This window comes from Plecotus auritus, assembly GCF_963455305.1.
Source record: "Plecotus auritus genome assembly, chromosome: 4".
NCBI classification, from domain to species: Eukaryota; Metazoa; Chordata; class Mammalia; order Chiroptera; family Vespertilionidae; genus Plecotus; species Plecotus auritus.
The window spans coordinates 159,691,460-159,717,182 of record NC_137775.1 but is presented as its reverse complement, the minus strand read 5'-3'; the positions used below and the strand labels follow the sequence as shown (position 1 = coordinate 159,717,182).

The window sequence follows — 25,723 nt, the reverse complement described above, 5'->3', positions numbered from 1 at the left end:
GAGAGGAAGGGAGAGGGATAGAAAGTTAGAAACATCAATCAGCTGCCTCCTGCACACCCTCTATCAGTGTATCGACTGACGGTGTACTCAGACACTCTATCGACTGAGCCCAACTGGCCTCGACCTAAATTATTTTCTTACTCTAGAAATTATCTGTAGATCCTGTTGTATTTTGTAACAAAGCATACAACTTGAAAATAATGATATTCTAATTTCTTCCTTTCTATTCTTTTCACTGTTTATTTCTTTTTGGTACTGCCAAGAGACTCCTGTACAAAGTTGAAAAAAGTGGGCATTATGTTAATTGTTCTGACCTCAATAGGAATGCTTTTATTATTAACTATGATGTTTAGTGGTAATTGTTTTGTGGATACTCTATTAAGTAAAGAAATTTTGTTAATTAAAAAAATCAAAGCTAAATCATTGGCTTCAATGAAGGAAAAAGGAAAGAGAATGGGAAAGGAGAATCTATTGAGTTTTTATTTTTATTTTTAAAATATATTTTTTATTGATTTCAGAGGAAGAGAGAGAGAGAAAGAGAGACAGAAACATCAATGATGAGAGAGAATCGTTGATTGGCTGCCTCCTGCATGCCCCATGTAGGGGATAGAGCCTGCAACCCAGCGTGTGCCCTGACTGGGAATTGAAATGTGACCTCTTGGATCATAGGCCATGCTGGCTGGGCGAGTATTTAATTCCAGTTATTATATTTTAATTTCTAAATATTCTATGTACTTACTTCTTTCCTCCCTCTCTTCTTTTTTACCTTCCTTTCTCTCCCCCCCTCCTCCTTCCATCCTTCCTTCTCTCTTTCTCTCTCTCTAAACCAGTTTTGTCTTTTTAAAATATTTCCTTACATTCAGGCCTTTAAACTAAAAAAAAAAAAATGTATTTAATATACTTAATATTTATTATTTATTCCAATATCTGAAGTCTTTTACATCAAACTTTGCTGACTGTTGTTTCAACTACTTCTCACTTTACTACTTGTTTCCTCATACATTTTGTGAGTTTCAACTACAAGTTCATATTTGTTGGAGTTTTATCTTGTATAAAATTTTCAAGCCCTGTATTGGCAATTTATGCCTCCAGTGACTATTTGTTTCTGCCAAACATTGGGGAACCTCACCAATGCAGAAACACTTTAAATTAATTTTTTTTTGCCGGAAGTTTTTTTGGATATACCTAGGTAATATGGGATTGGGTTACAAGTTCAGGGAGGGTCAGTTTGTGGATATCATTTTCAAAGGGTGATTTTGTGTTTCCTTCTACCCAATGCCACATTTTATAATAAGCAATTTTCCTTGCTGTCCCCTGGATTTATTTGTAGTTCACATACACCTTGAGGGTTTAGGACTTTTGGGTGCCTGATTTATTAAAGCTTTTCCTATTAGATTCCTCATCTTGGTCAGGTGCCTCCAGGATTTATTCCCTGTTGGCTGTGAATACAAAAGCTCAAGTTCACCTTCATGGGTAAATGTTCTCAAAGTGAAAGCCAGATTCAAAGCTCAGCTTACCGCTCTGGAACCCTAGGGCTTTTGAGGGTACTTACTTTCTTGCCAACACATTGATGTATTTAAAAATATTTTTTATTATTTTAATTATTTTTCAGTGAGAGGGTTGGTCACAGTATATAGTGTGTCATATTATTGGAAAATGGATTTTTTTGTCTTTGAAAATAATTTATTCCTATAATAAATTTAAGGTTGGCATGAAAAGGATGAAGAGGTCCTTCATGAATAATAGACAGTATAAATATAAGATCATGGACTATATTACTTATTTATATACTGTCATACCTTTATACTGCACACTCTGTTATGTGAGGTGATGTGTTACACTACTGGAGATGTCAATAAGTATACTGAAAGGTTCTCAAATTTGAAAGATAATTTGTCATTTATAGATATAAATGATACATTCAATGAGGATGGTACAAACTAAATATTCATATCCAACTGAGGAACTAAAGCAAATCATTGTAAAGAAGGTGCTATTTTATCTCAATCTATAGGGTAGACAGAGGGAGATGAATGGAAGTTTATTCCAGGTAGAAAACAAAGCATAAACAATGGTGTAGAGGTCAAAACAAAACAAAACAAAACACCCAAAAACAAAAAAAACAAGGAATGGCTTTAGATTACTGTATGTTTGATGGATTATAAGCTATTTTAAGGAAATAATTAATGATAAGAATGGAAAGTCAGGCAAAGGCTTGAGTATGAAGAGCCATAAGTCCTGACTAAGCAATTTGAACTTAAATTAGTAGGGGGACTGAGAGTTACTAATAGATGTATAAACTTTTCAATTTGATATAGTCTAAAATGTGTCATTTATAGGAGGCTGAATGTAGAATCAATATTTATTCAGTTAAACTCTAGCAATTATAGACATGGGTAAATGAAAATGGGATGAAGCATGGGAATGTGAAACAAGTAAAACACTATTTTACTCAGGGTTTTTGATATGAGTAATCTCCATTTCTGATGATGGATTGATGTTGTTTACATAATTACTTTCTTCCATTACTTAGAAAATAATTTATTTTCTGAATAAGTTTGAAACCACATCTTGGTGTTTCCTTCCATGCGTAAGAATCAATCCTGAGTCATAACCCAAAGGACACATTATTTAGGAACTAATTTCCCCCATTATTTTATTTTATTTTTTTAAAATAAATCTTTATTGTTCAGATTATTATAATTGTTCCTCTTTTTTATCCCCATAGCTCCCCTCCACCCGGTTCCCACCCCACCCTCTGCCCTTACCGCCCCCCCCCCCCCTGCACTGTCCTCCTCCATAGGTGTACGATTTTTGTCCAGTCTCTTCCCGTACCCCCCACACCCCTTTCCCCCCGAGAATTGTCAGTCCACTCCCTTTCTATGCTCCTGATTCTATTATATTCACCAGTTTATTCTGTTCATCAGATTTTTTATTCACTTGATTTTTAGATTCACTTGTTGATAGATATGTATTTGTTGTTCATAATTTTTATCTTTACCTTTTTCTTCTTCTTCCTCTTCTTAAAGAATACCTTTCAGCATTTCATATAATCCTGGTTTGGTGGTGATGAACTCCTTTAGCTTTTTCTTATCTGTGAAGCTCTTTATCTGCCCTTCAATTCTGAATGATAGCTTTGCTGGGTAGAGTAATCTTGGTTGTAGGTTCTTGCTGTTCATCACTTTGAATATTTCTTGCCACTCCTGTCTGGCCTGCATAGTGTCTGTTGAGAAATCAGCTGACAATTGTATGGGTGCGCCCTTGTAGGTAACTAACTGTTTTTCTCTTGCTGTTTTTAAGATTCTCTCTTTGTCTTTTGCTCTTGGCATTTTAATTATGATGTGTCTTGGTGTGGTCCTCTTTGGATTCCTTTTGTTTGGGGTTCTGTGCGCTTCCTGGACTTGTAAGTCTATTTCTTTCACCAGGTGGGGAAGTTTTCCGTCATTATTTCTTCCAATAGGTTTTCAGTATCTTGCTCTCTCTCTTCTTATGGCACCCCCATAATTCAGATGTTGGTACGCTTGAAGTTGTCCCAGAGGCTCCTTACACTATCTTCATATTTTTGGATTCTTTTTTCTTTTTGCTTTTCCTGTTGGGTGTTTTTTGCTTCTTTGTATTTCAAATCTTTGACTTGATTCTTGGGGTCCTCTAGTCTGCTGTTGGATCTCTGTATATTATTCTTTATTTCAGTCATTGTATGCTTAATTTCTAGTTGGTCCTTTTTCATATCCTCGAGGGTCTCACTAAATTTATTGGCCTTTTCTAGGAAATTCTTGAAAAACCTTATAACTGTCGTTTTGAGCTCTATATCCAGTAGTTTGCTTTCCTCTATTTCTTTCATTTGTGACCTGTTTCTTTGTCTCCACATTTTGGCTGCTTCCCTGAGTTGATAGAGTGGCTTTGTGTGCTAGGTGTCCTATAGGGTGCAATGGCTCAGCCTCCCCAGTTACCTGAGGTGGACACTCTTGGTGCACCCCTTTGTGGGCTGTGTGCACAGTCTTGTTGTGGTTAAGCCTTGATTGTTGTTGGTATCACTGGGAGGAATTGACCTCCAGGCCAATTGGCTGTGAGGATCAGCTGTGTCTACGATGGGAGAACTTCTGTGCCGGAGACACCCTTATGAGACAAGACTTGCTTCAGTGGGGCTTTGGTGCTCACTGAGTCTGCCCCCTGAGTCTGTCCCTTATGGATCTGAGGAGTTGTAATCTGGATAGTCCCACCCTGACCCCTGGGTACACTGGCTCTTGGATCTCCAAGGAGGTGCTAATTTGGCCTCTGCCTGAGGCCACCCAGCAGGAACTATGGAGAGATCTGCAGATTCCTCTTCTTTGTTTGGGTTTTGGAGGTGCCCAGATAAGGCCCAGCTGTGAAGCAATGCAAGCTGCTGCAGGGCCTTGGGCCTTCTTTTGGATGTTCTGGGTCTCACTGACTCAGCTGCAGTTTGTTAGGTAAGTTTAGAATTCAAAGGACCAGGCCATTCATATGCAAAAGCCTCTGCACTCAGCTTGGATGGGTGGAGTCTCAGGGTGGAGCAAACAGCAATGGCTTTCCATCAGCCCTTCCCTTAGAGGCCCCTGGGTCTCAGTGTCCCACGGTAATTGCTGCAAACACCTCTGAGAGAAAGCTGCCCTCGAGTTTTGCCCACTGCCAGACAGTCCAGTTTCTCTCCATATGAGTCTGGGTCCCCAGAGTCTCTCCTGGAACTGGAGTTCAGAGCAGTCGGGAGCTTTTGTCTCCCTCCTGATTGAGAAAGCCAGCCGCATACTCAGTTGCCAGCCCTCCCCTCGGTACCTCTGCCTTCCGCAGCTCCTGTGAGTCTCAGTGTGCTTTTCTCTTTCCTTCTAGTTGTAGAATTTCCACTCAGCCAGCCTTCCTGTGGTTCTGGATGACGTCCATTTCGTCTTTTAGTTGTAGTTTTGAAATTGTTGTGGGAGGCAGCAGTTTAGGTGTTTACCTATGCCGCCATCTTGGTTTCTCCTCCTCTCCCCCCTTATTTTAAAGAGAAAGAACTAGGCTGGTTCTTATTCACATTGTTTTGATCATTTTATCTTATTTTTTAGTGGAATAGTGAATCTCTGTACATTTCTTAAGCCACCTCATTTTGTTAATGAGACAAAGGATAATTAAATGTCAATAAGGATTTGTGGTATCAAAATTCAAGGTCCATTTTATAAATGCTAAGGATCTGAAAGTTATCCAAGGGACACTAATAGGCATATTATGATGTAATTTTTATTTCTGAACTGAGATGAAAAATGGGAATGTGTGTCTTTCTTCACTCTAATACCAAAACCTCATTAGGCCTGGCCAGCATGTGGGAAAATGACACAGCTGAGGCTTTCTCAGGCAAAATACATTAACATTACAAATGAAATTTGGTCTGAATTTATCTCAAGGAGCATTTCTCTCAAAGGTATAGTATGAATTACATTAGCAGTGCAGTTATTAAGCTTTGTTGAATAATTCTGTTTTAGAAAAGGAAAGTGACCTTTTGTATCTCTCAGTGGGTAATAGCTTTACATATATATTTAAAATAATACTAATTGGGACAGGACATCAGATTTGCAAAAATATGGGAGGAAATTGGATATTTAGTTAAAAAGTATAAAGTATCTTAAACAAAGCATTTCATAATATTAAATATCTGACCTTTATTACTTCCTAATCAAACAACTCTATCTTCTGTTATAGGTTGTAGATGGAGAATGGAGGTCAGAAAAATACTGTTGAAAATTCTCATTTTTGTACTTGAAATATGGGCACAATTTGTAATCTAAACTCCTCAGTAATTACAGTAACTGTTGTTTTTCTTCAATGAACAGACTTACATATTTTTCACATTTTGACATGAAATCTAGTGTTTCCTAATAAGCAATGTCAAAATAAATATGCCCTAGTTTTTATGCTTCTTTGTGATCATTATCTTTGGGAGTGATAACACATAGTCAGATGTGCTAGCATTCAGATGCTTGAATTAACTTAAATTTTAATCTCTAATGCTGGCTCAAATATTTTTAAAAAAGATAATATGGTAATATAGAACATTATTTTACACAAAGAAAGACTATTAAATGCCAGACAATGAAATCAAAGGTGACTGCACACTGCCAAATCTATTGAAGATATTATGGCATTTCAAAGCTAGGAAAATTGTATAACAGATTCATGGTCTTACAGGATTATTACTCAAGTGCCAAGCATCCATCTATTGAACGGATGACTTTCAAGAGAAGGTAATTCACTTACAGTGATGGGTAATTCAATTAAGGAAAAACTGTAACTATCAGCTTAATCAAATAGGAAATGCAAACAAAACCCTAATATTATACTGCCAATCTTACAGGTACACAAGAGGTCAAGAACAGAAGCATGGATTATAAAAAGCAACACGTTGTCATGCTGCCTTACCAAAATCAACTCAGAAGACTGAGTGGGAAGACACTGGAATTCAAATTTCATTTTGATGATGTTATAAGTGCTATACCTAATTGCATGAATAAAAATATAGTATTCATGAAAATGAAAACAATTTAACATATATTAATGTTTTGTTTCTGAAAACATAATAGAAGCAGAATGGTAATCATTAAGATCCAAGATGGATTTATGATCTCTAAGTTACTTCACACTAATATAATATCCTTTTTTTGAATGGGCCACTAAATTTGAGCTGGGTTGAGCAGTCTTTATTTCAGTGGGACACTTAATGAATTTATTGTATTCTTGTGGACAAAATGGAGAAATACAGCCTAGATTAGACTATTAGAGGTTGAATGACCGTACTGATACAGTCTGATGATAGGATTGATGGCATCTGAAGAGAAGTTTCTCATAACTCATGGATGACTCTTTCCTAGGCATTCTATGAAGTGTTAATGTTTTGGTAACTTGTACCAATGGACACTTTTCTTATAAGATTTATAGTTATAAAAAAGTATCATGGGTAAAAATACTTTAGATGATCAAATCAGTATCTCTAAAAATTTTGAGAGCAGACTAAATCCAATAAGGGATAAATATAAAATCCTGAACCTGGGTGTATAAAGTAAACTTGTTCAGATAAGCTAGTTCTCAGTTTCTAGCCATTTTGTTATACCTCTCAAAGACTCAGTTTCCCTATGTGTAAAATGGGAATAATAATACTAGCTACTTAATAGTTTGAGGTAAGGGCGCAGCACAGTTTTGGCATATAGTGAGTGTTCAAAAGGTGTGAGCTACTTCTTTTCCAGAAATCCTGGATCCAAATTCTGTTACTTATGGGGTATTTGACCTTGGGTAGGTCAAATTCTTATTCTTTCTAAATCTAATTTTCCTCATTTGAAAGTGGTGATAAAAATAGTACTTACCTCATAGGTGGTTGTCATGAAAATTAAATGAGATGATGCATGTGGGGCCCTCTTTGAGGTACTTGGAACATATTGAGTTCCTAATGATCGTAATTGCAGTGACCATTAGTTCAACTTCTGGAAAGTCTACCTAGACATTATATTGCAAAAATAGAACAAATAATTGTTCTAGAATAAGGGAAATTATATTTCTACTTTATTATAGACTAAATCTATGTTATTACTTCAGTTTAAATGTATACTTTTAGAGGAATATTGAAAATTGAAGTGAACATAAAATTAAATCATGTGAAAAGTGATGAAAGAAACTGGGGATGCCTATGCTGGAAAAGAGAAGATTAGGATAGGAGGAAGCTAGCTGAAGGGTTGTCATTGGAGAGAAATGAGGTCCTCAGAATTAGAATGATGGCAATGAGACAGATTTTTTGCTCTCCTCTCCTGAAGAAACACATTCTTACTGTGAGAGCTATCCAAAGGTGGGAGGGCTGCCTGGGAAGGTAGTCATTTCTCAGTCCCTAAAGTTGTTTTATTTTATTTTTTTAAGTTTGAAAAGTCATTTGAAAGAGAGTTGCAGAGAGAATTCAGGGATTTGAGATGAGATTTGGCTCAGTGGTCTTTAAAGGCCAGTCCTTTTCTGAGGTTTCGTGGTTCGGCAGCTGTTGACTTCTTTATGGTGCTTAACATTTAACACCTTTTAAAACCCTGCTTCCAGTCACCCAGCCTTTTCTTTCAAATTATTTGACAGAAGCATCTCACACTAAGTAAGAATTGCATACCCCTGACCTTTAAGGGTTAAAATTTATTTCCTTCACTGCTCTTATCTTGAGATATCTGGGTAAATGGATTTGCAGAATCTGCATGCCAATCATACTTGCATTCTTTTAAAATGGGAAAGTTGATAAAATGGTAAAAGAATTGTCAGGTCATAGGATCTCTGATGGCTCAGCTTCAATAGCCCAAAATGCTCCTGTTTCAAGTAATGTAAATATTAGTGAGTAGACATGCAAATACTGGGTATACAAACAACATTGGTTCACAAACAAGCCTGTTATTGCATGTATTCTTTGAACAATGTGTCTCATAGGAAAATTTTTTATTGACATTTGCTATCTTATTTAGCATAATATTCTGCTTCCAAGTGGTTTAATTTTCCTCTGATTTTTAGTTCATGCTTCCTGTCCTTAGAGAATTATGTATGGAAAAACTCAAGGACCGTCTCTCTGCTGTTATATTGATTAGCAAATAAATCATGAGTGGCTCTGAAGGACAATGGAAAAGGGAACCCTCCAATAGGTACGACTGTATGGTGAACCTTGCCTGGGAGAAGGTGACATGGTGTCACATCTCCAACAGTTCACAGGCAGTAGCTAAAATTTGGGCCATATGGTGAAGTAGTTGGAAGGAACAGGATTGGAGGTTTGCTGTTAAGAAGGATTGGGGAAGATTTATGAGTGAATCTCTTGAAATGGGCCCAGTATGTGGGAGTATTAAATGTCCTATGTGAATTTTCACTAAATATTTAATAACCAGGTGAACCAGATGACATCTCAGCATACTTCCCCAGTGACCTCACTGTGTCAATGTACTCTTAAACAATGGTCCATCGTATGAAGAATGTGCATACTTTAATAAAATATTGATTGCCTTTCTCCAAGGCTAGCCTGGCCTCCTACCGTTATTGAATGCCTAACCTACCAGCCATAGAGACAAACAATGAGCTCTCTATATAGCATGATATAATGAGGGGAACAGCCTACCTCGGCGCTGATTATGTTGGGTCCCCTCCATTATGGAGTTAACAGTGTTTTGTCCTCACTGGAATCAACACTCTTGAAATGGTTTGTTTTCCTGGGCCACGATGCTGCCCCTGTTTACTTAATGCCTTATTGCATCATGTTTTCTCACACAATATTTCTTTTAGTCAAGAAACTCATTTCAAGCAAAATAATTAAGGCCAGTGCTCTTGGGGTTCACTGTTATTCCACAAAACCTTTACCAGAAGCACCTGGCTATTGCATAGCAATGGTCTAAGGAACCCATTTACTGTGTCAGATGGGAAATTACACCCTTTGACACTGGGGTGGTTTCCTTTAGAATAAAGTATACTCTGTGAACTAGGACTAATATATGATGTGGTTTCTTCCCAAACCAGAACACACTGAGGAGTGAAGCAGGGGTGGTATTTATTATTATTACACTGAATGATCAATGCATAAACATTCCCATCCCTTGTTTTTACTTTAGACTTGCTAGTTTGAAGGGCTTAGTATTCAACTGAGAAGTATTCCACCAGGGAGACAATTGACCTGGAAGTTGACACTGTCATTGGCTTTTTGGGTTCCTCCTGCCAATGTTCTAGGAAGCAAAAAAAAAAAAAGGAAAAAGTATACTATGATGGTTCCTCTGGAGTGCTTCCTAGTATTGTAACATCCAGTGATAAAAGTTAATGGGAAACTAAAGCAACCTGTATAGTTAGGACCATCAAGGAATTAAGTCTTGGATTACCCATTAGACAAAGACCCACAGCCAGTTGAGATGCTGCCTGAATGCAAAGGGAATTTGGAGGAAGAAAGTTATTACCAAAGGTAATCTCAGAAGTAGTTGCAGAAATAAAAATTATTGTCCCTGATCATATTTTGTTCCTTGTTTTTCTATGTATACAATAATATATCAATGTTTTTCCTCTTGTTTCCCTAGTTTTTTCAAAATTAATAAATATTTAATATCTACAAACCTAACATCTTGTCAACTTTAGTGGCTGACAATTTTAGTATTTATTAGGTTGCACTTACCTTAAATATTTTTTTTAATTTTTAAATTAACATGCAATAAAAAGGACTTTTGGTGTACAGTTCAATAGATTTTAATGCATAGATAGATTTGTGTGACCCCATCACAATCAAGACACAATTTCATCACCCTCCAAAGTCTCCCTTGAGTTGTCCTTTGTAGTCACACTTCCCTACCAACACCCCTAACCCCTGACAACCACTGATTTGGTTTCTATCATGATAGTCTTGTCTCTTTAAGAATGCCATATAAATGGAATCATACATTTTTGTATACACGTTTGAGGCTTTCTTCCCTTCCTTATTGTAATGCCTATGAGGTTCACCCCAATTATCATGTGTGTCAATAGTTCATTCCTTTTTACTGTGGAACAGTAATCCCCTCGTTTTTACTATGTGGTAGATTGGTGGTAGTTCACTTTACAGTTTATCTGCTGGATTTTAAGATATCAAGATGGGATTGTCACTGAGCTAGAAGAGAAATGAACATCACCCAAAGGGGGAAGTTTTAATGTAGAAATAAGAGTGCTTATATATATTGAGTAGCAAGAGGGTGGACTGCTGCAGAAATTGCAGTTTGACTCACTTATCCCCAATCGGCCCCATTTTTAGTATGCCTTCCTGAACCAAAAAGATGAGATAGCTAAAACATTCCCAAGACTCTCTTGTGACCAGATTCCAATAACTTAATTAAAAATAAACAAGAAACAATAATAAAAAATAAAACTAGGTTTTGACAAGGAAATGTACTCGCATGAGTTTCAGAGGGAGACAGTGAACATGAAACAGCAGCTAAATGATTGTGGATTAATTCTTCTGGCTGACATGGCAACAGGGGCATTTGGCTCCTCTGCTCTTGTGGGCACAGAAGTTTGAATGTTGAGTCCTTAGCATCACATGTGCTGAGTGGCACGTGAAGGCTGCAGTGTGGTTTTCACTATGGTAGTCTTGTGGGCTGTCGGGTATCATTCCTCACTGTGTTTTCCCTGGCTGCATAGATCCAAGCTAGGTTCCCTAGCCCTCCAAGAAATTCTGTAAGGTACCCAACACTGTGTAATAAATTCCTTTCTCCTTAAATTGGGTAAAGTGGACTCTATTATCTGCAACTAATCCTTTGCTTCTCAAATTGAAAATTTAGGGATTCCCCCCAATTCATCTTCGGATAAATGTTAGAAATTATTAAATTAACTAGTAGCCCTGCACACAAATCCATGTGCCAGTAGCTCTCTGCAGGGCCTGGCCTCTCTATGCCCGCTGCCCAGCGGCTCCCTGTGGCCCGAGGCCCATATGCACCCCAGCCTGGCCAGAGGCCCATCCATGGCCAGGTGCGGAATGCCGCCGAGGTGACGATGCAAGCATTCCCCCCTCCCGCCCCCGGCCACTCTGTGCCCGCTGCCCAGAGACCCTCCACAGCGGGGTTGGAATGCTTGCCTCATCGCTGCAGCGATGAAGCAAGCATTTCGCCAGGCCACTTACGCTGCCCGCTCTCAGTGGCTGCCCCCCTGGGACTAGGGGACTCCGGCAGAGCTGAGAGGACTGGGCACTGCCACCTTGTGGCTATGGGCGCTGCCATCTTTGTGATGGAGTGACACTTAATTTGCATATTACCTTATTATTAGATAGGATTGTTGTGTTTAAAATATTTGATATGAACATTAAAAAATTAATTGCACTCATTTATGGTGACCACACAATGCATTAATTCATGTAACATGTATCACTGAGTGCCTATGTATTAGAAAAGTTAAGCTAAAATCTGTTTACACAAAGCTTCCATTTTTGTGAGGAGAAACAGATAAGTAAAATAGTCTGCAGGCAAGATGATGACAGTGCTAGGGAGAACAGTAAAGCGGGGAAGGGAGGTAGGGAGTGTCAGGGATTTTAGAAAGGGTGCCCAGGAAGGCTCTTACTGGGAAAATGACATTTGAGAAAAGACCCAAAAAAGGAGGAGCATTCTGGGCATAGGGAACAACAAATACAAATGCCTTGAACTAGGTTGAAGGGACAACAAGGAGGCCAGTGTGGCTGCTATGCAGGGAGTGAGGTGCCTTTGGGGTCATAAAGTCAAGTGAAAAAAGGTACTAACATTTTATGCTAATGACTGGCATACAAGTAATTGAAATACACACACACACACACACACACACACACACACACACACACACATATATATATATATATATTAGTAATTTTCTTCTATCAACAAAATGGAAATACAAAATATAAAAACTAAAACTCCTAATCTCCTAAGAAGACATTTGAGGCACCCTTCCCCATACCCTTTTTGGGGAGTTTAGGACTCCAATGGAGAAATAGTAGTGTGACTAACTTAAGAAGGGGACATTTACAATGAGGTACAAATATACCAATAAGCATTGTGATGCTTTAGTACAGTAACTCATTATGTATATTAACTCACTGCACACCGAGCCTACAATGTTATTTTGTAAACTCTAATTTGCTGATGAAGAAACTGAAGCTAAGGGAGATTAGGTAATGTTACCAAGATCACACAGCCAGTAAGTGGTGGAGTTTCAATGTAAAACACAAATTTGTCTTACTTCACATTCTTCTTGAATATTTCCAACAACCTCTCACAGTAAATGCAACTCAGTATCCAAGTGAAAAATTTTTCTGGTAATTAAAAAAAGCTTTATTTTGATCCTTGAAGGAATGAAGAGCAAGGGAGATCTATCCCACTGGCGAAAGGCTTTTATGGACTTGGAGAAAGTAAACCTAGATACCCTAATTTAGCTTTTCTTCATATGACCCATTTTCCGTTTTTGAATCACCTTTTTTGTTCCTTTAAAATTTTTTTCATTTATCCTCCCCAATTCTACATTTTTCTTCCCTTACAAGTTATTTAAAATATGATGAATAAATACATATGTAAAATCCTATATAATAAAAGAGTAATATGCAAATTGACCATCACTCCAACACATAAGATGGCTGCCCCCATGTGGACACAAGATGGCCACCACAAGATAGCCAGCAGGGGAGGGCAGTTGGGAGGGACCAGGCCTGCAAGGGAGGGCAGTTGTGGGTGATCAGGCCAACTGGAGAGGGCAGTTGGGGGTGACCAGGCCTGCAAGGGAGGGCAGTTGGGGGCGATCAGGCCAGCAGTGGAGGGCAGTTGGGAAGGACCAGGCCTGCAAGGGAGGGCAGTTGGGGGCGATCAAGCCTGCAGGGGAGGGCAGTTAGGGGTGACCAGGCCGGCAGAGAAGGGCAGTTGGGGGTGACCGGGCCTGCAGGGAAGGGCAGTTGCGGGGGACCCAGGCCTGCAGGGGAGGGCAGTTGGGGGTGACCAGGCCTGTAGGGGAGGGCAGTTGGGGGGGACCAGGTCTGCAGGGGAGGGCAGTTAGGGGCAATCAGGCTGGCAGGGGAGCAGTTAGGCATCAATCAGGCTGGCAGGGGAGTGAGTGGTTAGGGGGTGATCAGGCTGGCAGGCCGAAGCAGTTAGGGGCAATCAGGAAGGCAGGCAGGCAGGCGAGCAGTTGGGATCCAGACTGGAGAGGGTGCAGGCTGGGCTGAGAGACACCCACCCCCCGTGCACGAATTTGGTGCACCGGGCCTCTAGTATATAAAATAGCTTCAGTATCATACTCCTCTTTAATACACCCAAGATTTCTTGTTTTAAAAAATTTCAGCTTCTTTTCTTAATGTCAGATAGTCACATTTCATCAATTAACTTAATATTTGAAAAACGTAATTTTCATTGTCTAATCCTACCATGTGAAAAAAACAATTCAATTGGCCATTCACCTATTTTTGGGCACAAAAGATTATTTCATTTTAATTTTATTAGACAACAGTGAGCATTTTTGAATAGAAACTTTGTGCTCCTTATTTAATAGTTACTTAAGTTAGAGTCCTGGAAGTAGAAATTAAATTAGAATCCTGGATTAAGGCATAAAAATATTAAAAGCTCTTTATACATATTGTTAAATTGCTCTCTAGAAATACATGTTCTTCTGAGTATATAACCAGCAACATATATTTGCCAAAATTATCTCTTTGCTAATTAGATATAGAAAACATTTCATATAAATGTTTTCATTTTGACTATTAAAAACTGATTTTTTTAAAAAAATTTCTATTTGAAGTCATTCAGATTTTTTTTCTAACCTTTGTGTGCTTAGACACACTTTAAAAAATTGGGGTTGTTTATACTATAATCTGCTTTCAGTTAAAAAAAAAAAGCAAATCTATGTGTTTGACATCATTTGGATACAGCTACAGCTTTTGTTGATTGTTAACATAGTTTGGTTTAATTTTCAGGTACACACTGCATAAAATAAAGTGGAAAAAAATCTATGACTATCTGGTAACTTTAAACTTTTTAACCCTTCATAGCTTATCCCCCCAATTTTATTAGGAATTAAAATTTTTATTATTAAAGTACTTTTTGAAAAATTAGACTTTTAAGGGTAAAATTATCGATCAGGTAATCACAAACCATTTGAATAGTCTGCTGTTAGATTATAAAATAACAGGAACAAAGGATTCATAGAGTTTTTATTTTATTTTATTGGTATATTTTCCTTCCTTTATAATCTTTTGCTGGTTATAATTACTCAATGTCAAGATGTTTGCTATAGGTAAGACTCCTATGAAAAAATTATTTACTGACAGTGGCAAACTGTCCCCCTTGGGAAAATCTGTAATTGTTGTTTAACTTAGGTGTATTGATCTTTATTTTTACAAGAAAAGAAACTATTTTCAACCCACTTGCCATGCTGCTAGGTCTTATTTAGATGACAAAAGTAGTAATATAACTTGACTCAAATCCTAGGTGGATTAAATAATAAAAATATATATAAAAAGAAAAAATATAGACATTTGTATGATCTTGCATAGGTACAGGTACCTCTAAAAATAAAACAAAGGAAGAAATCACAACAGGAAATGTTGCTATATTTGAGTTCATAAAAATGTCAATCTTGAAAAAAAAAAAAGTCACCAGAAACAAAATTACTAGGTGTACCGATTAATAATGGTGGATTTTGTAATCAAAGAAAACACGATAATTTCAAGAGAAACATCAAAAGTGCTTTATTCAAAGTAATGTCCCTCACTAGGTACACATTTCCCCCATCTTTCAGGTAATTTGTGGATACCATCCCAATAGAACTTTTCTTGTTTTGAGGCAAACCATTCAGAGAGCCAATTTTCCACCTTGTATGTTTTGAAGTGTTGCTCAGAAAGTGCGTATGCTGTCGATCGGAACAAGTGGTAATCTGAAGGAGCAAGGTCTGGTGAATATGGCAGGTGGGTTAATACTTCCCAGGCAAGATCTTTTAATGTGTCTTTAACTGGTTTCAAAGTGTGTGATGATGCGTTATCATGAAGCAAAATTACTTTGCCGTGTCTTCTGGCCCATTCTGGTCATTTCACGATCAAAGCGTGGTTCAAATTGATTATTTGTTGTCCATAGTGATCAGTATTAACGGTTTCACCTGGTTTTAGAAGCTCATAATACACCCCACCTTCCTGATCCCACCAAATGCAGAGCATTGTCTTCTTTCTGAAGCGATTTGGCCTTGCAGTCGATGTTGATAGTTGACCTGGATCAACCCATGATTTTGTGCATTTGGGATTCTCAAAATAAATCCACTTTTCGTCGCCAGTCACATTCGATGCAAAAAAGACTTTCTTTCGTGCTGTTGAAGCAACTTTTTACTGATGCCTTTTTGGTTTTCCATTTGTCTTTTGTTCAGTTGATGTGGCACCATTTTCCTTCCTTTAAAATCTTTCCCATTGCTTATAAGTGATCAGAAATTGTTTGCTTAGCTACATTTAATCTTTCTGCAAGTTGTTTTTGAGTTTGACACGCATCTTCATCCAATAATGCTTGTAATTGTTGGTCTTCAAACTTTTTCGGTTGGCCTGGATGTTCTTTGTCTTTCACGTAAAAATCATCACTTTTAAAGCATTTAAACCAATGTTCACAAGTATCCTGAGATGGAGCATGTTCACCGTAAGCTTCCCGAGGTATATAACTTTTTCTTCAAAATAATGAATTAAAACTTCCCGCAAATCCTCTTTTTTTTGGGCACGAAATTCAACACTTTTAAGGGTAAAAATATCTATGATGTTAACACCTTCAGCAAATTTGACACAGGAAGTTTTGAAGCTTGCTGTCAATACAACAAAATAGCATACGTATCAAATCGCATATATATCAACATATGTGTAACGCTATCTATGGAAAAAAATCTGCATTATTTGTCGGTACACCCACTAAAAGGAAGACTACAAACTGAGAAAAGTATTTGTGACATAAATGGTAAATAAAATTGTAATACACAAACTTTATAAAGATTGCTTACAAATCAATAAAAAAAAGATGGAACTTCGATAAAAAAGTGGCCAAAGAGTACCAGTGAAAAATTCACACACACTGACAAGAGATGGAAATATATAGACAGTAAATACATATGAAAAACTATTCAATGTTACTAATTATAAAAATACATTAAAAATACCAATAAGATAACATTTTTCTTCTACCAAAATGGCAAATATTTGAAGTATAATAGTACCATAAGCTATTGGTAATAACTGATACACATTTTTTGGAAGAAATTTATGCAGTATTCATTAAAACCTTTAAAAATACATATACCATGTGATGCAATGATTTCGATCCTAGAAAGACATCATAGAAAATTAAAAGAAGATGTGTGCATAGATTATATACTAAGGGCATTCATTCTAGCATTATTTATAACATTGAATACTTGAGAAACAATGCCTTATATCCAAACAGAATATATTATACAATTGTTAAAGCTGTGCTGTCAGAGACTTTAATAAACTGAAAAAATATTCCTGTTGCTAAAGAAAAAAATAAATGTGGGTTATAAATTGTAATTCCAGATTTTCAGTTCAAACACATTTAAAAGACCAGGAAGGAAATTCCTCAAGATGCTAATGCCATTAATAGTGTCACCTCTGGGAGGTGGGATCGAAAATTTTTATATGCTTCCTGATAGTCTTGAATATTTTCCAAAATATTTACAATAACCGTGTATTAATGTTATAATCAGAACACACACAAGAAAGTTAAACTCATGTTTCATGCGGAAATGCTTATTAAAAGGACACAGAAACAGTGCCACAGACAAATTCAAGTCAACTTATTATTTTTTAAAATATTCTTATTGCGCTGAGAAAGGGAGAGGGAGAGAAAGATAGAAACATCAGTGATGAGAGAGAATCATTGATGGGTTAAGAATCCAACGGTGACCTCCTGGTTCATAGGTCCACGCTCAACCTCTGAGCCACCCTGGAGGAGCCAGAGCCAAGTCAATTACAGGAGTCTGCCAGGTAGATTTCTCCAGATAATTAATCATCATACTCTTCTGAACAGCAGGATAACAGCCCTTCACAGAATTTTAGACTAACAAGGGACGCCTGAGATCCACACACTGACAAGGCATCATGTCCATTTTGTTTACGACTTGATGCCCACCACCCAGTTCAGTATATTTTTGAATGAAAGAAAAAAAAATGAAGGCCACCACAGCCATCGTACAGATGGTGAAACTGCTTCCTCCACAAACAAAAGGGCTTACGTTATACTTGTTGTCCCCATCCAGTAACTACTGCCACCCCCACACACGCATCTACTGCTTGCCGGCCAGGCACCCTCCGAGCACGGTACGCACATCCATGTACTGAATCCTCCCAACAACGTTCCGGGCGAGGTATTGTTAGGATTTTCATCAAGAAGGTGAGAAAACTGAGCCGCGAACTGCATCTGTGTTTGGTTCCCCTTTCCTCCTCGCCACTTCACACAAACCCTAATTCGGTCAGACGCTGGCCAGTGTGGATTTATTTTCACGGAGGGATGTTCCTAGGGCGCATCTGTGTGTGTTTGTGTGAGATGCGGGAAGAGAGATTTTAAAGCCCCGCCGCGGGAAAACAAGGTCTTGATGCCCAGTATTTCACTCGGGCTCATGCCTGGAGCGCCCCTCCTGGTGGGCCTCGGGGACTGGGGACCAGAGACATGACTGGGGACCCCGGCCGCTCTCGTGCTCTACAGCGTCCCGAGGCCCCGCAGCCCCGTAAGACCCACTGGGCTGGGCCGCAGCCCCCGCCCGCGCCACCTGCTCCCCGGATCCCGCGTCCCCGCCCCGCGTCCCGCCCCCGCGCCGCGCCCGCGGTCCCTCCCTCCGGCGTGACGGGAGCACGGGCGCCTGCTGCCCGGACCGCGAGCGCAGCCGAGCTGTCAGCGGGCGGACGGACCGGGAGCGAGCGAGTGACGAGCGGAGCGCGCAGCCCAGGAGCCCCGGAGCCCGAGCGCGCCCCGCCCGGGGAAGCCGCCTTCCCTCCGGCCCGCCGACCTCCGCCGGACGGAGATGCTGCTCCGCAGCCCGGGGCCGACGCGCGGGAGGGGCCGGGGGCGGCCGCCGGGGGCTCCTCGCTGCAGGCTCTCGCCGCCCTGGGGCCCCGCCTGGCTCTGCTGCTGGGTGCTCGCCGGCTGCCAGGCGGCCTGGGCGAGGGACCTGCCCCCCGCCAGCCGCCCGCTGCCTCCTTGCCAGGAGGTGAGCCGCACCTGGTCCTCTACCTGGAGTTGGCGGGGGCGGGGGGCGGGAGCGGAAGCAGGGGTGCGGGTGGTGCCTGTTTACTGCGCTCTGCCCGGCCTCCCGCCGAGGGATGAAGTTGCCGCCCCGGGCAGCTGGCCGCGGGAGGGTGTGTGGCTCAGGTGTCTCTGGGGTGATGCTTTTCTGTGCGCGCTCCTGTGTTCTGAGGGCTCTGAAGGACTTTGCGGCGCCCTCTTTGGAGTGTCAGGCGTGGGGACCCGGGGCCGAGGGAGAGGAGGCTGGGGCAGCGCCGCCAGTGGGATCTGGAGACCCGTCTCTTCACAGCTTTTCCGGGGAGCCAGATGCTGCCAACCCAGGGAGGGTTGTCCGCGCCTCCCCTGCTCCGTCCCTCCCCCCGTCCCCTCCCCGGTCTCTACAAGCCTGTTCTGCCCACTCCCCTGCACTCAGCTACCCGATAAAGCCCTGGGATTTGCTCAGCCGGTGTGTGGCATCCTCCTGGCAAAATATGGATATGAATGAGGAAGAAAAAAGGAGTGTGTACTTAGGGGAGAGGCGGGCTGGTGATCCAGAAAATTAGGACGGACGGAAAGCATATGCCCCTTTCGGGGAGGTGTTCCTCACTTGGCGGCATCATGGCCACTGTGTATTTCATTGCTTGAGATTGTTGCTGATATACAGCCAAGAAGAGTAAATTATGGATGGTGAGAAAATCTCTTGCTTTTAGGGTAACTGGACTGGGTGTGCCAAAAATGTACAGGGGTGTCATTGGTCCTTGTATTGGGTGTTTATCTTTCCCTTTCGTGTTGCAGAAAGTGCACCCTCTTAACGAAAATCAATAAGGGGAAGGAAGCAACATTTCTGACCTACTTTGAGTGATTATGTCGGGGAGGATATGAGGAGTGGATACTGTTTTTAGAAAGATTGCTAGGAATCGGGTGATGGGTTATCTTCATTTATGTAGCAAAAATAGCTTAGCTAATAGCACCTCTGGGAAGACCCTGTTTCAATAGACCCTGTTTCTTTGTGTATGATGCTGTCACTTTGGAGTTTTACCCAGGCTTGAATTATAGAATATCTGCATGCTAACATCATCCATCACCCCTAGATTTCATCTTCCCCTCTCATAGAACAAGTCCCAGGACGGACTGAAATGAAGAAGAGATCAAAGGCATGCATCCAAGCACAGTCGTGTTGAAATCGGGGCAATCAGGGCAAATTCTCAACAAACAGCTGTGTTTAATTTCTGAGTTTATTAGTATAACTAGTTGTCTAGTCTGTATTTTTCAACTTTACCCATTACCTGGGAATAATCCATCCTTCCAGGTTTCTATAGAAGGCTGCTGCTTAACAGTGTCAGATGGAGCCGTCGCACTAGGACAGAGATAAAACCCTGCCTTCAGCCCTCAGCCCCAACATGCAGAACGTATCTCTTTCTGAAGTGAAAAGTCATAAGCTTCTCGTAACGTTAATTCTCAGTTACTTGAAATAGGTGGACGTCAGCCAGCGGGGTGATGCTTTTGGTCACCACAACTAGGCTGATCCTGTCACGAAGCACATTTTACACATGCACATGTAGAAAAAATGGAGTAAGACTCTGCAGCCTACGACAGAAATATTGTAGTGAGAGGGCGATGACAAAAGTTCAGGAAGGTTGTGTCCAATTAGAAAGTGCATGTGACTCAATCTGTTGGGGTCTCAAGTTTGAAGTTCCCTCTGAAAATGGGAATAAAAGAAATAGGAGGATTCCCCTGAGTCTGCTGGTGCTGGTTGTGTTTTTAGAAATGGTGATGCACAGACCCATGTATATTCTTCCCGATGACTGACCAACAGCTGTGAGACGATTGGGTGTTAGAGGTTCCTTTGGAAATAGGAGGCGCTGAATCTGCTTCTTAGCATTTAGTCTAACCAGCTAAACTAACTTATAGAATTGATCATTGTTTCTCTGACATTTTTTTAAACGAGGGAAGTGGGAAGGGCAGGTGCTTTTCACACTTTGGGCTTATGGGTAGGGAGGGGACTTCCTCTGAGACATGGCTATGGAAATATGGTTCAAACTCCTGTGAACAGAGACTGTCAAAGTAACTATTTTGTGTCCACTCCTGCTTGTTTATCCCTTTCCACTCTTTAGTAACAGAAAAGGAGGTGAGTGCCTCCTGTAAGGGACAGCACCATGTATGTGGTGTGGGGGAGGGGTTAATGAGAGCAGTTAAAGTGAGGGTGTTTGAGGCTGGGAACTAAAACCAATATGAGAGGATATTGAAGTAGAATATGGAAAAATCTGCAGGGAATTCTAAACCTCATTTTCTCCCGGTAGTTTGAGTCTCCTTTCACTTATCAGTGCTTTTAGAAAAGTAGTCATGGTTAACTAAGTTATGTAGACTCTCATTTTACTTGCCTGCTTTTAGAGGAAAGCAATGAAAGGAAAAGGATGAGAAGCACAGAAAATTGGGCCTGGGAGGAATCTAGTTATGATTGCCCAAGTTCAGGAAAAATGCCTTTCAAAAAGACAACTGGTTTATGGGTAAAATTTCACTTGGATTTTAGCAGAGGATTGGACTCTGGGGTAAAACTCATAAAATACAGCTTCGTTTGTTAAAGTCATTGGTTATGGAATTGAAAAGGGGAGAAAAATGATGACTTTGGAATGCTCAGTTGGATCAAATCAGCAGGGTGGAAGCACCAGCACACACAGGAAGGCTATCATTTGGGAGAGAAATTAAAGTCAAGCCAGTGCCAGCAGTGGAAGGACAGTAATAGGATGTGACTTTGGTAGATCATGTTTAAAGCAAACAATAATATGAGGGCTGCACAGCAGGAAGTACAGGATTAATATTTGCAGGCTTTTAATTTTCTTTTTTAAATGGGAGAACTTAGAAAGGATGGGTATCATCATCAGGGTTTCTTATTATCTGTTTTTAACTTGTAAAATGATAGCAATAAAGACTGACCTGCTTATCTTTATTGTGAGGATGGGATAAGATTAATATAAGTTAAAGGAAAAAAAAATCTACATAAATTCAGTAGTTGATTATTGCTAGATGAGTAGACCTAGATACCGACTGATATTTCAGGAAGGGTCCAGTGAGACTTCAGAGGGTCAGAGGACAGGCTGGTCCAAGAACAGAACAGAATGGAATTTTTGACTCTGAGTAATAGGACTTAATGGGGCTGCCTGAGAAACAAAAGATAAAGACCAACAGATGATTCAGAGTTGGAGGAAGGTGTTAGAAGATAGAGTGCCTGAGAGTAGAAAGAACAGAAGTGGACTATGTGTACATCGTTTAAATTTGGAAAATGAAATCACAAAATAGCTTCACTCTTAGGTCATTGCTGTAAAGTACTATATAATGTGATTCTATTGGTCTCTCTGAATCTTGAGTGAATGATGACTTTTTGGCAACATTGTTTATTCCATAAACATTTATTGAGCTTAGACTATGTACCAGGCAAAATGTCAGATGGTATGAAATTACAAATTAAAAAAATAGAATTTAATTGGGTAAGGAAGAGACAGATATATAAGCAAATAATTACAGTGAAGTGATTTGATGTCACGAGAGAAGAAATGGGCAGTCAAATATAGTGGGAAGGATCAGAAAAGACCCTTGAAAGATGAGTAGGAATTTGCCAAGCAGACAAGGGTCAGATGTGAGTGTGGGCTAGTTGGGGGGATAGGGGAAGGCATTTCTGGTGTAGAGCACATTGAAAAAGGGCAGAAACACGAAACCACATTGTTATAATTGGTTATAACTGGAGTATAATGCGCTGTGAGGAACTAATGAGAGATGAGTCTGAGAGGAAGGCAGAAGCCTGAATATAAGGGACCGTATATTATTCTAAGAAACTGGTCTTCATTTGCTAGGTGATATGGAGCAATTGAAGGATTTAAAAGTCAGAAGTAATAAAATATGCTTTAGTTTGGCAATAATATGGAGGCCACATTAGAGGTGTGGGAAATACAGTTGTTAGGAGCCATTGCAGTAGGTCAGCTAAAGGTTGACAGATTCAATTGAGGAATAGCAATGAAGGTGGAAAAGAGGGCAAGATGTTAGATAGAATTGACAGTTAGTGGATGTGGAGCACGAGAGGTTGAAAGGTTCCGACTTGATAAGAGAGGATAGTACCTCTAACCTCCTGAGGAGGAATGTGAGGAAGAGGAGATAAGGAGCTTGGTTCTGGAGAGGGTGACTTTTAGAGAGCTGTTCAGTAGGCAATTGGGTCTCTGGGCCCTATTGCTCAGGGGCATGGTCTGGGTTGGTGTGGAGAATGGGAAGCACTTGAATGAAAGGCAGGGCTGAAACTGCTGGACTGGATGAGATCATTCAGGAAATGAGAACAAAGAGGATGAAAGATAGGACTTGGGTTTTACCAACATTACAGGGTTGGAGGAGCAGAAATGGAGGCATCCACAAAGATATGAAAGTAATGGCTAGGATAAGAGCAATGGGATAGTACAAAGTTATGAGGAAAGGGAGAAAAACCTTTGAAGAAGAAAGGGGTGGTTGTGGTTTCAGTTGCTCAAAAAAATTCAAATAAGATGAGGACTGAAAAGGAAAGATTGAACTTGACAGTTAGGTCACTAGTGCTCCATGCCAGAGTCGTTCCTGTGGAGTGTTGGAGATGGGTGGAGTATTGACTGGGAGGTGAGGCAGTGGTGATAGAATAGTATTTCATTATGTGGCCTTCCTAGATTTGGTAAGAAATTGTGTCTTCGAAGTCCACATAAATCAGAGAATCTGTAAATGGCCTTACTGTCTGTTTCAGACTTTGATAGGAACAGTTGAGAAATATCGCTTCTGCAGGAAGTCTCTAAGGTCCTGGGCTGTGGGTAAGGGTGTCAGAGATTCTGAAGCCACACTGTTGCTGAAAGAGGTAGGACTCCTCTGTTTTCAAGGAGTTAGCAGAATTAATTTTGCTTGCTATGCCTGTGGATGTGAATTTTCCATTTCAGGTTCTTTTGCTCAGAATAATTTCTCATGTTTTAGGCAAATGTGAGCAAGTATTCACACCATCAATATTTACCATGTAAAACTAAGAGTTGACAGAACCGTGAAGTGTCATATTTTAGCACAGGGATGGAAATAGCAGAGCACAGTACAGAGTGGCACGTTTTCCTGTCATAGTGAATTCTTCAGCAGTGTCTTGGATCTTATAATAATTCTTTATCGTCAGAAAACACCAATCAAATTTTGGTTACCTTTTGCTTCCACATGAAGAAACCATGGATAGTCCCCCCCCTTGCCTTTCTTAATCTAAGTTACATGTAATATTTCAATATTAAGCCCATATTTATTGTATATCAGGTAGTAGCAGTAAAAGGATGAACAAAACATGTAGTAATCTCATGGGGGCAGAATCAAAACAACACCGTATATCATGTCATTACGTTTGCCGTAAGTGCTGTGATGCAAAATGACTGTGCAATGGGAGTGTATAGCTTTTCTAGTACAGGGTTGGGTTGGGGGTGGGGATCCTGAGGAAAAGATGTTTAAGTTAAGACCCAAAGAATGAGTAGAAGTTTGTTGGATAAAGGTCATGAGTGGTGGTGATAGACCATCTGAGACAGAGGAAGCCTCCCGGCCTAGATCAATTGCTGTACCCTCTTTAACCCTTACTGAATTACTAAAGACCAGTGATTTTTCTTCTCTTCTCTGGAGTCCAGTCACAGCACATTGCTTACTCTTGCTGTCTGACAAATGTTCTGCACACTTGTGACCACCCTTGTGTAGATGGGAGAATTGTACCCTGTACAAGAAAGCCAAGCTGTGAAGGCATGTGAGAGTTAGAATCCATCCCACGCTCAGTATGCCCAGCCAGTCACCCTGGCACATGTCTGCATCCATCCCTGAGGGGGCCCCATGATCTAAGTTACTCAAAGGTGCCATATGCCTGACCAGAGACTCTGAGCACGCACACGCGAAGTGCATGATCTTCTCACTGAAGGCAGGAATGTCATAATCTTATTCAGCAGAAGTGATTAAAGAACTTTTTATTTCAGGCACATTAAACAAAATGTTAAAAATGAGTAAGATATAGGTCTTCTTCTCTGGGAGCACTAATTACTGCCCTGAAAATACTGTAGAAAAGAGTAGATGGCTTCCGCTTTTCAATTATAAAAAGGAATTGATCTTTATAATGCATTTAATCCTAATTGACATTTTCTCTCAGTTGTACCAGATTTAAGACTCTGAAATAAAAACCCGGTGATCAGACTATATTGAAATTTATTCTCAACTCAGTTTACAGTGCTGAAGTTCAAGACACCGTTTATTACTTATTCAAAGCTTCACTTTTATAGGCTCTTTACTCTAGAACAGTGGTTCTCAAAGTGTGATCTATAGGCTCTTTACTCTAGAACAGTGGTTCTCAAAGTGTGATCGTAGGACTAACAGTGTGATTGTAGGACTAACAGTGTCATCATTACCAAGGAACTTGTTAGAAATGCAAGTTTTTGGGCCACGCATGCACCCTACGAAGTCAGAAACCTAGGGTTGAGGCCCAGCGATCTATGTTACATCCAGCTCTCCAAGGATGAAGTTAGAGAACCTCTGCTTTAGGTATAATGTGAGGAATACAGTTTAGTTGATGAAATCCAGGGACCTGTTTCATTGCTAAAATTCCTCCAACTGTAACTTTTGCTTACTCCCTGCTTCTGCAGGGCACCCTAGGAACTTCTAAAATCAAATGGAGTATAAGCTCCTCTCCTCACCATGAAGTGTACCAGCAAGCACTTCTCAATTATCTTCTCTACACCAGCTACTCGGCAAGATGCCAGAGATAGGAGAGGATGCAGAGGATGTTGCCATCCCTTCCTAGGAGCTTACAGCCTAATGGAAGCAGCAGCCATGGAAATTAAGTGCCTCTCCCTGAGGCAGACAATAGAATAAAGACATGCTAATGTTACGAGGTAATGGTAACATGGTAAAAACGTGGTAATAACTAGAGCATAAGCCTTCTTGGTAAATGTTTTCTGATGTTTGTTACATATGGGGGAGGAGTGTTGTTTACATTTTGCTCCAACGGCAGAGCCTTTTCT

At 40.2% G+C, this 25,723-nt stretch overlaps 1 protein-coding gene across 2 annotated transcripts in view; it reads left to right on the top strand.

The window, feature by feature from the left end:
• Positions 1 to 17,742: 17,742 nt before the first annotated feature.
• Positions 17,743 to 25,723, top strand: part of ELAPOR2 (endosome-lysosome associated apoptosis and autophagy regulator family member 2) — a 149,757-nt gene continuing 141,776 nt past the window's right edge. Inside the window, exon 1 of one of the 2 annotated variants that reach the window (XM_080666831.1) lies at positions 17,743 to 17,873. Coding sequence is in view for 1 of the 2 variants with exons in the window: in XM_080666830.1 (XP_080522956.1) it covers positions 18,502 to 18,687 (186 nt within the window). In the remaining variant the exon portion in view is untranslated. Of the gene's footprint in view, positions 17,874 to 18,368; positions 18,688 to 25,723 lie in introns of those variants that run through there. The other variant, XM_080666830.1, reaches the window with a different exon arrangement.